Below are 14,104 nucleotides of genomic sequence, written 5' to 3' on the forward strand. Positions count from 1 at the left end.
ACAAATAATACTAACAAGTCAACTATTCCTGAAGCAGCTCTTCATAAAACCAAAAAAAGGCGTGTCAGAAGTTATAAGATCCAGCTGAAATAAATATTTTATGGAAAAAATAAGAATAAGCTCCACAATGCTCATTTTCCAAATATAGAATATTTCATTTGTTTGTAGATCAACCAGCACATTTAGAAAAGAAGAACTTATCTAGAAACGCTGTCTCTTGTCATTGATGTTCAGAATGATAACACATAGTAAATATAATGTTTATGTAGAAGACTTAGTACTGTTACGGATTCATTTATTGATGTCGTGGATTTCAGAAATTTTGGAAAAATATATTAATTCATTGAAAATTAGTAAACAGACATGCATAAATCAGATAGAGGAGAGAAGGGAGAAACAGAAGCGCCTCTTGAACTGGAATCACAAATTATACTCCGTCTACCATTGGTATGTACTTGATTATGTTGAAGTAAAATAATGTCAACAGTAAAAAGTAATCTTCCAACTACAGTTACTGCTCAAAAAGCAGAAATAAAAAAGTATTTCTTATTCACATTGGCTTACTATCTCCAGAAATTGTTAAGTTTTCTTCTGATTTATTTCAATTTTAAAATGGTTCATGATCTATAAGATTTTCTCAATGAACTACTTACAACCTTAGGTACTCTCTTCCCTCCAAATTATTGTCACAATTTCTAATTTATGGTTTTGTAAAATGTTTACATTATTATTAAAATGAGTATAATATTTAAATCACATTTTCAAAATAGCTTATTTTGTTGATGCAATATATGTACAATTTTGTATGGTTTTAAGGATGCTAGTCTTATCAAATATTACATTTTTAAGGTCGAATGGGGTAAACGTAAACGATTTTGACAAGTTACTTTTTTTTTCTTTTTTATCTTTATGGTAAAAGTTTGTTCTAAGATTTTTTGGATCTGAAATCATGGCATCATAATAATTGACATCTTCATTTTATGGTACCTTGAGCAAAAATACAAAAAATAAAAAAATTAGTAAACTACCAAAATGTTCAAAAAAAATGTATGTTTACATTTACCCCCACACCTTCGGGGTAATTGTAAACATTTATCAGTTGTGCCATACATACTACATATTGGGAAATGGGCTAATTGTAAATATTTGACACTTAGGTTTATTCGAGGGTTTATTTTAAGCAGTGCATACTAAATTAAAACAATGTTTACATTTACCCCTAAAAATGCAATAAACTAGCTTTTTCTACTCTTTTATTCAAATATTTATAAAAAAATACAAATGTTATTAAAATATGAAACAGGGAAATTGTTATAATATTAAAAGCAACATAAAACTGTTAATTTTCCAAAATGGGAACTTTTTTTTCAAAGTTGTAATATATTCTTTCCCCCTTCATTTTAATGATTGGAAAGGGTAATACTCCTATAATCTGGTCTTCACCAATGAAACACATCATTTGACTGAATTGCAGAATTTTGCTTTGTATCATCTATACTTTTTAATCCTACTACGTCTACTTCTCTGTCAACAATATTTTCATTAGAGCATACATATTTGTAGGTAGTTGTCTTTCTTTTACCACCCTTAAATTGCACAAGTGCAAAACTTCCACATTTTAAATCTAAAACTGGGATTTTTGTTATCGAAATTGGATCTCATCAGGAACATCTCCTTCTAATGGACTGTCAACATTGTTTAAGCATAGAGAACCTTCACTCCCTGATTTTCCACTTTTCTTTTGACTGTTTTCTGCTTTGTTTTGGGTTGAGCTTTTAAAGATTTTTTTCCGAGCCTCTTCAAGATTTCTTCTGTTGTCAAAACCTCGCCATATGTCATTTGTTTTAGCCTTGGAATAACTAATTTCTTTGGAGGTGAATTAGTTTCCTCTATTGTTGATACATTTTCTTTGTTTTATGGAGACTTGAAAAAAAGCTTTTGCAAAGAGGATTCTGAGGAGATTGCATCCTGGTTAATGTCTTTTTCCAAGCCGCCATTTGCTTCCGGTATTTTGTTTACATTGGATATTCCAGGTTTGGGTTCACTCACCATTTCGGGATTATTTTTCTGACAGTTGGTCGTACACGTTTCAGTAATTAGATGCTGACAAGTCTTGTGTCTTCTTCTTGAGGTGGTGACATCATATCTAATGCTGATGTTACAGCCAAATTGATTACTTCATTATATATTACTTCTGCAGCATTATCTTTTGCTGTTTTGGATATTGTTTATAAATAAGCATCCAACTGCCCTTTTTTAAATGAACTTGTTGGGAATTTTGATTCATCTACGGGAAATATTCCTAACCGGCCCACAAACACATTTGTCTAGTGGCTGCAGCAATTGCATCTTCAATAATGTGAATACTTATGTGACTAGAGTGGCCGTCATAAATGATAACAGCTGCTTGCTGTGGATGCGATGTTTTTTCACGGAATTTTTTTAACACGAGTAATGAACTTAATGAACCATGTATGAAATTGGGGTTCCTCCATCCATCCGTTCTGCGAGGCTGCATAAAGAGTTCCTGGAAACGCCTTCTCCAATGTCCACCTTGCCTGTACCGCAGCTCCCTTGAATACTATTAATGGTGGAAGAGTTGATCCGTCAGCTCCATTGCAAGCGAAGAATGTTGTTGATTCTCGTCCTGATCCTCCAGAAACCCTTTGTAAGGCTTTTCCTTTTACACCAATAGGGAATGGGGTCGCTTTTAAAACCTCATTCATCAGCGTTAAATATGAAGCAAGCTTTATCCTCTGTGTTAAGATGAAGACGAGTCAAAGTATTTTTTAGCTCTTTATAAAAATCATAAATAACATCTGGCCTTCTTGCATCTTGTCTGCATTTTTGGAGGTGCTCCAGCTTTTTGAGGGAAATAAGATCTTTGTGTCGCTTAATAAAAGCATAATACCAGTCACTTCCTGTCCTACCATCAGTAAATGGGGTCTGCAAAATATTTGATTTTACATACTCCTGAATTAGATTAAGGAGTTCATCCTTGTCACACGGATATCTAGCGTTGGCTCGAGACAACAAATAATCCACAATTTTGTTTTCAGTTTCTTGGTTAAAAACAGTCTTACGCCCCCGGTTTGCCTCAATTGAAGTCTTTCTTCCATTGATTCGTTGCGAGGTGACACCAATTGGTACATGTTAGAATTCAGCTGCAGCTCGATGGGTCATATTTTTGTTTCTCACATCAGAAACAGCATTTGCGAGGTCTTGTTTGGTATAAGCCACTCCACTGGTTTTTGGCACATATTTTCGGGGCATTTGAAACAATAATAAATATATTAATATTGAAAAATAATATATTATCTTTGATATTATCAGATATCTTATTGGTTTACATTTACCCCAAAATAGTTTACAATTGCCCCATCACCTTATTTTATGGGGTAAATGTAAACAACAAAATAAAATCTTGTTTATATAATGTTTGTACAAGCAGAATCGGCTAAAAAGACATTTTTTCACAATAAATGAACAAACACAGCAATACATACCTTTAAAAAAACAAAACTGCACACTTATCTCACATAACCTTCAAAAGAGAAAAACGCAATTTTTGCAGCACCTTAGGCTAATGATCACAGCAGACTGATAAAGTGTCTAAGAAGCAAATTCGTTTGTATTCATTGACAGAAGGGACAAACCGAAATTTAACAGTGGAAGTCGGCGATTTGGCCGAAATTGAAATCTGATATTGTTTACAATTATCCCTGTTTACATTTACCCCACTCAACCATATGTTGTTAATGACTTATTATGAATCAACTATTAGTTTTTATAGCTAGTCCAATTCTCCTATCAAATTAGCACTTAAATAATTAAATCTTGTACAATTAGCTGCAGATAGATTTAGTTACATTCATCTTATTGTTTCCTTAAAAATGTTCCAGGAACCTTCAAGAGTTTTACGTGAAGCCATTCGAAACAATAGTTCATTAGAAGATAGAGTTACTATCAATATTGAACATGACATGCGTCATGGTGAAGTCAGAGTAGATCATTGGCTGATGTCTGCAAAAGTGGTGGATCTGCCGACAATAGTTGAATCCTTAAAAACTATCGATGGAAAAGGTTTTTATAAAACTGCTGATATATGTCAGATGCTTATTTGTAAAGAAGATGATGACCAGACAACCACAGATGAGGACTCACCTCAGAAAAAGAAAAAAGATTCCAATAAAGTTGATAAGAAATATTTGTGGCCACATGGGATAACACCTCCTGTTAAAAATGTACGAAAACGACGTTTTAGAAAAACATTAAAGAAAAAATATGTAGAAGCTCCTGAAATTGAAAAAGAGGTTAAAAGACTTTTAAGAAGTGATAATGATGCGGTAAGGATAATTATTTAAAATTGATACAGTTGATCTATTCTTCTAAAAACAGAAAATTAATTTGAAAATAAATATACCAAGAAAGATAATTGTAAGGAATTTGGTATAATGTTTATATAAGTTTATTCAACAATGATACATCAGTTTTCTTATATAAAGAAAATTGGCCAATTTGTTGAGTCTTCTGTAAATTTTCTAGTCAGCCATTTACAAAACAGTTTCGTAGAGTGTTGGAAGATGTTTTTTTGTTGTGTCAGCAGAAAATATTCTGCATTTCTATGTCTGTCAAGGATATAGGCTGATTGGGAATTTTCATTAAAATCTTCCGAATTTCTTTTTTATTTCAGCTCCAATTAATCTGACAATATAATATTCCATATTATTTGTTCACAGGTAAGTGTAAAATGGGAAGTAATAAATGAAGAAGACGAAAATAAAGTAAATAAAGGGACTGTTGTAAAGAAAGATCCATCAGAACCCATAAAAAATGTTGCCGAACATGAAATATTTGGAGGTGCTGTTAGTGACTCGGAAGATGAAGATGCACATCTTAATGTACTAGATGTTTTAGATGAAAATAGTCAAAATTCAGGAGAAGACAGCCATCTTACAGATTCTAATTCAGTCCTGGTATGTACTATTTTCAATTAGAAACTCCTACCCACAAATGCTGTTACTTCTTTGTAATACGAATTTTAATTTATTGATATGTGCATTATCTATCTTAGGAATATAAATTTCTAGCTCATGATATTTTTTAGAATAATTCAGCAGAATCTAAGCTACCAACAGAATTTACTAGTGATATGTTTAGAGAGATTGATCAATCTCCAAATTTAATGCAAGAAATGGATTATTACCCACAATCATCTTCAAGCAACTCATATTCGGATGCATACTTGAGAGCACCTGAGAACAAAGGGAATCTTAGAGGTAATATTGTGTTTCAGCATATTAAATTAATGACAAAAGTTACTAAATGCAATAATTCAGTGAGTCTTGTTTTTGTCAATTGTTTGGTCTTATAGTTGTAAATTAGAGTTTAAAATACAAATGAATAATAAATAAATACATTGTTTTGATCTTGATTTCAAATCTTTTCAGGGCTTCTTGTCAAAAATAAAGTGTATCATATTTCCTGTTTATATTGTAAATTTGAGGGTGATGAGGTGATGCCAACTGGTAAACATAAATATGATAGCTCTCATTGTTCCTTTTGCTTTAATGCTTATCTTGTCACAAATATTTGACTGATAAAACTTTTTTTCAATATTTGCCTTTCATCCTCTTTAGGCAATAATCTTAAATTCCATGTTATGTTTTGAAAGTTTAGAAACTGTCATATTCTTGTGTCTTTCAATGATTCTCATGTGGTTTGAGAAAGAATCAAATGTATTTAATTTGAACATCAAAGCTGTTCCAAATGAATAATCTTGTAATTATTCATGCAAAAGTACAATTTGCTATGACTGAGATTTATGACTAATTTTATAGAGATCTCGAATATCAATAAATAACCTACCTCAACATATACAATTGAAAATATGAAATTACACTTATACTGTGTTTCACATTTAGCAAAAAAATTGATAAATAACTTATATTAAACTTCCAGTTCCATTTTCAATTGATATTTTTCTATTATACTATTAAATTTTATTTATTAGTTTTTCTTGTCAGGATGGAAATTGAATTAATTTTGTTTTTAGTGAGCGTTCAAGCCAGACTTGACGAAATAGAATTAGAAATAGCAGACTTGAAAGATAAGAGACAACAACAGGAAACAAAAATTGAAAATATAGAAAATTTGGCGCTAAGACAGAGATTCCAAGATATGTCGGAAAGTTTGTTACAAGAACAGATTGAAAAAGAACAAGAGAAATATGATCTTCTGGAATTATTGAAACAAAGTATGGATTGAACAATCGGGTTGTACATCTCAATAATAAAGCTTCTATTATTAGTATTTGGTGTATATATGGAATATTTCTCTTTATTTTTGACTAGTCTCTTATTCAAAATGACTTGATCTCATTTAAGAAGTTTCTCTTCTCAAATGGTTACTTTTTGGGTGTTTTATTAAGAAGGGCAAAATATTGTCTGTGAATAATAATTTACAAAATCGTGTTATTAGGAAGAGCAATTTTAAAATTTTTTATTTTCTTTTTATTGTTTCCAATTTCGAAATAATATATAGGGTAATTCGGAAGTTAAAATGAACTTTGCTAAATTTAGTATTTATCAGTCACAAAGTGTAGAAGATGTATTGAATATAGGATATTTGGAAACACCAAATTGGTTTATCTATATGTCCATTTCTGATGAAACACCCTGTATAATATATACATTTTTATACAGATACTTTTATAATTTAAATCATAAGTAAAATCAAATATTTTTAATTTATAATAATTCATTAAATGTATATTGTAATAAACATATTTATGTAACTTTATTTATAAAATATGTACCACTTTTTACAGTAACTAAAAATTATATTTTTATTTTATTAAAGAATTATAGTTGTTTGAGTGTTTTACTTTCACCTATTTATTAATATTTCTTAAAAAGTGTTGTATTAATACTTTGTTTCCTACCTAATTTGAAATAAATTCAATTTTTGTAATCTGTCACCCAGCTACCCTCTATAGTGATTCTACAGTTGCTAAAATTTTGTTATTATTACGCTAGAGCTTACAATCAATTTAATTTGGAATGTAAAATTGAATTTCTGACACCTTCAATTTTGAATACTTTGTTTAGTACTACTACACCAACATTCGCATTAACACTGTCTGATTTTTCAAGCATTCCTTTAACATCCTGAAAAAGGACCAGATTATGTATTCAGTATAATAAAATATTCAGGTAATGGAATATTTACCTGATCTTGAGTACGCCCAAATAGAAAATGTTCATAGTAGGTTCATGAAAATTAGTGCCAAAAAGTTTTTTATTATATAATATTATGAAACTAGAGGAATTCAATGTTATTCTCACATTACTTCCAATTACAGTTATTTTTTTGGATGAGTAAGTATTGCATTAAAATTCCTGGGAGTTGTATTTTGCAGAATATAAGGAGTTTTTTCATGGTGATATTTGTTATCTTTTAAATATCAAGATATTTAAATTTGTTCGGATACACACCACGCTAAGGTTAGGTATTGTGAAAAATATTTACTTGTTATATTAACTGCCAGTTAATATAATAGTTAAAAGATAAAATTTAGTACAGAATTATGTACTATTCTAGAGCGGATAGAACGTTCAAAAGTAAGGGCTTTATATACACATTTTTTATAATCTGAATTATAATGGAGATCAAATCCTTTTAGGGAGTTAGCGAGAATGTTGTTTTAATATCTACCAAACGCTTTTAATTATGGAGCTCATATTTGGGAGTGACTATAAGACATTACAATTAATGATTATGTGTTACCACTATCCCATCTCCTCTGAATACAGGGTTTTTCCGTAAGATATCATCTTTTGATTGGTGGTTATATTGAATTTTATAAATTTGTTATGTTTTGTAAGAAACTGGTTTTGGTGTATTCTCATTTCTTGTAGTTTACTTATGCTGTCTTCTGTACTGTTGACAATAAGATTAGGGGGTTACTAAATATTTTTATTATTGAGATTTTCATATTTTCTGTATTTAATTGCTCCAGTTTTTTCTTATTAATACATTTATTGTAACATAATATTGGCCTTCTCTCCCGATTATCACCATTGAATATACTTTATATGTTGAATATTTTATTTAATGAGCACTGCTGACTTTTTTATGTAAATTTAAAATTTTTTTCATTACGGGTTGGGTTATTTTACTATTAATAACATTAGTTACAGTATAATATTTAATCAACATCAATATTACATCACATGCATATACATTAACTAATAACAGTTATAAATAACTAGTCATTTATAACAAATAATATGTCTTAACGGCTGTTATGGACATTGACACTTACATGGTTATTTTAACACACCAAAGATGTGTTTTCTCACATTAACGTAGCGAGTATGGTTAAAGTTTTATTGGACAACAAATAAGATTTCTACACATGCATTGAGTAGACAATTTAGATCACAAAATATACATATACCTATTTAATAAAGTCAACAATTCGGTTTGAATATATTTTTCATATTAGTTTGGTTCTCTTCGATTTATCACTAGACACTTGTTTTTAATTGGATGGGACAAAAACGAAGTAAATTGAAAATCGCATTTACATATATTTTTGTTCCATCTGAAACCTGGCCTAGAATATGAAACTAAAGTAATTGTTAGTTTTTTGTATTTTACCAAAAATTTCATTATTTTTTGAAGAAAATTTCTTTATTTCAACTTATATTTTTCTCTAATTGGCTTTAGAGATATGTAGTATGATGTGTCCAGTTTGAATTAACATTTACAAGTGTTATTTGATTAAGATTCATCCACTGACCTAAATACAATTTTACAGAAGCAAATCAAATTTATGGAATATTATAGATTATTTATGCTTTTGATTTATTATTCGGTTGCTCCTAATAATGAAGTATTCTAGCACGTCGTAATCTGTTTGGTCCTATACATATGAAGAGCAACGGGGAAAAACGAGTCCAATTTTTTGCCAAATTCAGATTACCACGGGAACCTTTTGATTATTACAAGTAGTTTTTAACTGTACTATCATTTAGGCGAGAAAGATCATAGTCACTGAGTTATAACAGTTAAAAGATTGGAACTAACGTGGAAGAACGATCATAGTCCATAGGCAATGACGATCAAGGTAATTCGTGTCAAAGTGTATGTATGAAGGAAGCATATTGTTATACTGTGAATAAAACATATAAAAAACAACATTTTTCAAATCTATTTAGCGCCACTATGCCCTGCACTATTATAAGAAATAATAAAAAGCAAAAAAGATCAATACATTAATTTAGAAAAATATTCAAAGAATGTTATTTTAGAATAATAAAGAAGGATCTGTGATGCGTCAGAAAAGAATCAAACAAAAAACGTAGATTATCACCAAGTTTTGACAAAGATAGTGGCGGTAGGTACATTAATCTAATCTTTTATAATCAGGAACACTTCCCTTTTAAAAAAATTACGAATTTAAACAATTTTAAGGTACTCAGCTCATTTCACGTGCTTGAAATGTTTCATAATAATAGTGTTTTTCTTTTTTATTTTCATTTCTCGGCCTATATATCAAAATTTTGTTGTAATTTACATTTCATCCTTCATGTTCCAGATTTGGATTCCTTATGAATCAAAATACTGTTATCCGTAAAACAGACTATACTCTTAATTATGTGTGTTTTGGAAAGTCATTGTGACGTCTAGGTTTTGGTGGAGATCCCTTAACGAAAGTAAATTTATTCAAAGAACAGGACTGTACTGCACTACTCGGTTAATAATTTTTTTTGTTCGATGAACTAAGTCACTTTTTATACATTACTTATTTCATCGTTCACATCAAAATTTTTGGTAATTTACAAATAAACTTTTATTATAAGAAGAAATATATTAAAAATTTATTTACCTACTAATTCACCACATAGAATATATTTTAAGGCCATAAAAATAAGTTGTATAGATTTGAGCGTCTGTAAATTTCATTTTAAGGCCGCATATTAAGGGTACAATAGAAATAGTTTGGTCCAATCTAATATTGACCCGTTAAAACACTTTAGTTCCATATTTTTTTCCAGATATACTTTTAAGAATTTTTATTCACTAATAAAATACATATGTAATATATACCTTTCTTTTAAGTAGTTAAAATTTAAACTTATCTACGGATAATAGGGCCCGAAAAAGGTAAATTTTTCCCAAATAAATACATACATCAAAAATTAAATTTTAGTTTCTTATGATACAAATCGTTTAAAAATATATTTCTGCAGTTTTTTACTAGAGACTAGATTCAAAGAAAATTTTTAAATAAAATAGTGTCTGTAGTTAGGTGACTATTGAGTGTGTAATAAATAAATGTTCGATTTTAAGTTACTGAATGTGTTGATTTCTCCTTTTCTAAGGAAATGTAGAGTAAGGAACCGCTATAAGACGCATGACTTCATTTGTTCTACTAATTTGGAATCAATAAATATTGGAATTAAGGTCGTGTTTGTAGGGCTTTACATATTAAAAAAATATTAAATTAATATAGATTGCAAATTTAAACTCTCTCAGCACTCAATTGCTTTTTTGTCAAGTGTGATAACTGTTTATTTGATACAGTTTCCCTATTTCATTTCTATGCATTTCGATTCTCCAGTACTGATGCATGGGATTGTTCAAAATACAACTATGAAAATTTATTAATTACATATTCATCTAACAAAATTAGATTATCATTCTATTAGGATAATTCTTATAAGTTGTATTAGCTAGAAAAATCATTATTAAAACAAAATTTTTGACCAGTTTCTGTGAAATAACTCATCATTTATAGATTTAACTGCCTAAAATGTTTCCTATCTATATCATATACGATTGTATTTGCTTAAACTTTACTTTTAAGAACCCTTTGAACGATGGACAAGTTTAAATTCGATATTTTGAGGAAACTATTTTTTATATTAGGGCGGGTCAATAAGTACGTGACTTTACTGCCTCTGAACTGAAAGGACAACACTGCATCGGTCAACAAATATCACTCATTTAATTCCTGCCAAAATTTTGAGCAAGCTAGAAAAAGTGAAATTCGTAAACTTATTAAACGTTATTTGTTGCGGCAAAAACCATCACTCAAAGCTAAGCATGATAAATACTATGGGAAATCTGCAGCATCAATTTTAATAGTGATAAAGTACTTAGTTTATTGAATATAATTGTGGTCGGTCAAGCAGGGAAGATACTGAACGCTCTAGTCTAGATATATCACTTGAGGTCTCTATACCTGAAACAAATTGACCGATCGGAGATTGGAAATGTGAGAGGTTGTAGAAGCCATGACATATTACATGGCTGGGTGTATTGAAGATGGGTTTCGCATTTGCTTAAAATCGACTGTAAACAGAACTTCGCAGGCTATGTAGATGATATCACTCATTTTGTTGACCTTGACCAATATTATTTTTTTCAGAAACAGACAAAGAGCTCGAAAGAGAATTTTTTGCCCAAAAGCTGTTTTTCATTCTGTTATTGACCCGCTCATGTATAAATTGTTATAATTAAAATCTGAGCAAATCTTGAAATAGTTCAAAGCTTGCTTAAATGCAAAAAACTACATGTTTTAGATTCAGTCAAGATAAGTACAAATTTAGATCAACAATTAACTCTAGGTTTCAAAGATTTAGATATTCAGATGAATAAATACATTTGTTAATATTTAGAATATATTTATATTTTCATATATAGGTACGCTTTCATTTGAAAACAATACAGTCCACTATTTTCAGTTTACATAATACATGTAGGTATATTATTCGACGACTTCTATGAAAATATCATATGAAAATTTGAAATTTCTTTGGCTATACGAAAATCAAATAAAGCTAAATCTGATTTGGATTGTTTAATTTTTAAGTGAAAGTGCTTCTGAAATTTTGTAAGATCTGAGAAAATAAAAATAAGGCGAAAAGTTTTTTAATACACAAGGCACATTGACTGCTGCTTCTAGAAGCTACACACAGACATTTATTAAACATTTATATATTAGGACAATATATTACTGGTACTGGTATCTAACGGCCAGATAACTATTTCAACTTAGCTTGGTTACTGTTCTAAAAAATAGAAATATGAAAGGTTTTCCGGCATTGTTCACGAATTGTTCCGCATATTCTAAGGTACTAAACACTAGAATGTAAGTTCAAATAGTTGCAGTGTTAAACTTTGGAAATTGAAAGAAAATTGCATCTCCAAAATCAGGGATAAAAACAAGAAATAGTTCAGCAGTTTCAACTTAAAGCATAGTATCCTTTTCTGCGATACTTTTCTACATAATTAAGATGTATTCAATCGATAGGTATATTTTGGAACCTATTTAAGTACAATTGCAGTTCCAGGGATCCTTTTTCTCACAATTTCCCTCACTATATTTATATTACTAAATATTTGTTATATTCATATTCATTACTATTTGAAGCGAATTATACTGTCCATCCAAGAAACGACCAGGAAATTATTAAATTTTATTAAATAATATAATATGCAAATAATATAGAATAATAATCAATTTAAAAACGTGAACAATATGTTCGCATGATATGAATCAAAAATATATACAGCTCACCAAAAGTTTACCTCCACGTAATTTATTTCGAGTGTTATTACTCTGTAAAAATCTTACTATTTAGTTTGTAGTCTTTCAGGTAGTTCATAGATTGCCGTTAGTGAACTTTGAGAATCTGTTATTATGAGGATATTCTTGGATCCAATTTTCTGAAATTCCTCGAGTGCTTCTAGAATGGCAAATAGTATAAAGGATTTCGACAGGTTTTCGGAGTAGAAAGTGGCTTCTGCTTCATTCTGATTTTTCAAAGCATCTGTGTATACTTTATAAAAGTTGTCATATTTACTTAAGGTTTTTAGGAATCCTTGTTTTATTACGTTTGTTGGTGTTTCTGATTTATTGAGATGGGCGAGCTCTAGGTCTATAGTAGGGAGTGGTATTGCCTATGGGGGGAGGGGGGTAGCATCTATTGATGATATATCATAGATATTTGGAAGTTGCAGATTCATATTGAATAGATATATGTGATAAAAAGGAGGAGTAGTTGAGTTGGTTGAGAAGTACTTTTACAGTGACCGTATGAGATGCTCAGATATTGTCTTCGGTAAGAAAGTGGTAGCTCCCCAATTTCTTTGATTAAACTTTGTATGGGACTTGTACGAGTGCGGAGTGCTGTATTCTGATTAACTCCAGTGACTGTAGAACAGTTTTTCTAGCAGAGTTGTATACGATCGCTTCGTAGTCAAGTTTGGATTTTATCAATGATTTGTATATGTGTAGTAAACTTGAGTAGTCTGCACCACAGTTTTTGAGTGCTAGTGACCTTAGTAGGTTAATTGCAGGCTGGCATTTTTTCTTCAATATTAGGATATGTGTTTTCCATGTTAATTTTTGATCAAGCATCCTTCCTAGGAGTTTCCTTCTTTCACATATTCTAACTTTTCTTCATAAACATAAAGTTTAGGGCTGGAGTTCTTCTTGAGAAACATATCGCTTTCGTTTTCGATGTATTGAATCGTAAGCCACTTGTTTTTGACCAATGGTCTATTGTGGCTATTGTTGGTTCAATGCCCTTATGCGTTGTTGTCATATTTTCTCCTCTGCAATAAATAGCTGCGTATAATCTGCATTTTACTGGTGATTTACAGTTTACAATAATCGAATTTATCGCTATGAGAAATAATGTTGTACTGAGATTCGACCCTTGTAGTATACTATTTTCTTGTGTCTTCAACTGGGAGTATATTCCATCTACTCGCAGTTAGAGATGTATTTCAATTTGTTGTTTCGTATAGACCAGTTGTAGAGTGTTTTAATTATTGAGTATTTCCAGACTGTATCGTACGCTTTACGAATATCAAAAAATATTCTGATGCAGTGTTGTTTTATTGTGAGAGCCTCGTGTATGACCGATTTGTTCGGGTATTATTAATTTTTCTGATTCCAGATGCCATAGAAGTATGTTGTTAATTATCTTCTCAAGAACTTTACCCATGGTACATGTAGATGATATTAGACCACAAATTTAAAATGAAACTTTTTGATTGTTTGTAAAATCCTTTATACTACAAT

The 14,104-nt window shown here is 30.2% G+C and overlaps 1 protein-coding gene across 1 annotated transcript; it reads left to right on the forward strand.

Annotated features, from left to right (window-relative positions):
- Positions 1-219: 219 nt before the first annotated feature.
- Positions 220-6,872, forward strand: LOC130891576 (transcription initiation factor TFIID subunit 7). Its single transcript, XM_057796400.1, has 5 exons — positions 220-447; positions 3,903-4,346; positions 4,740-4,976; positions 5,108-5,279; positions 6,056-6,872. The coding sequence occupies exons 1-5, from the start codon at positions 364-366 to the stop codon at positions 6,265-6,267; spliced, it is 1,149 nt and encodes a 382-aa protein (XP_057652383.1). The 5' UTR covers positions 220-363; the 3' UTR covers positions 6,268-6,872.
- The last annotated feature ends 7,232 nt before the right edge of the window (positions 6,873-14,104 follow it).

This window comes from Diorhabda carinulata, chromosome 1 (genome assembly GCF_026250575.1).
Source record: "Diorhabda carinulata isolate Delta chromosome 1, icDioCari1.1, whole genome shotgun sequence".
Classification (NCBI taxonomy): domain Eukaryota; kingdom Metazoa; phylum Arthropoda; class Insecta; order Coleoptera; family Chrysomelidae; genus Diorhabda; species Diorhabda carinulata.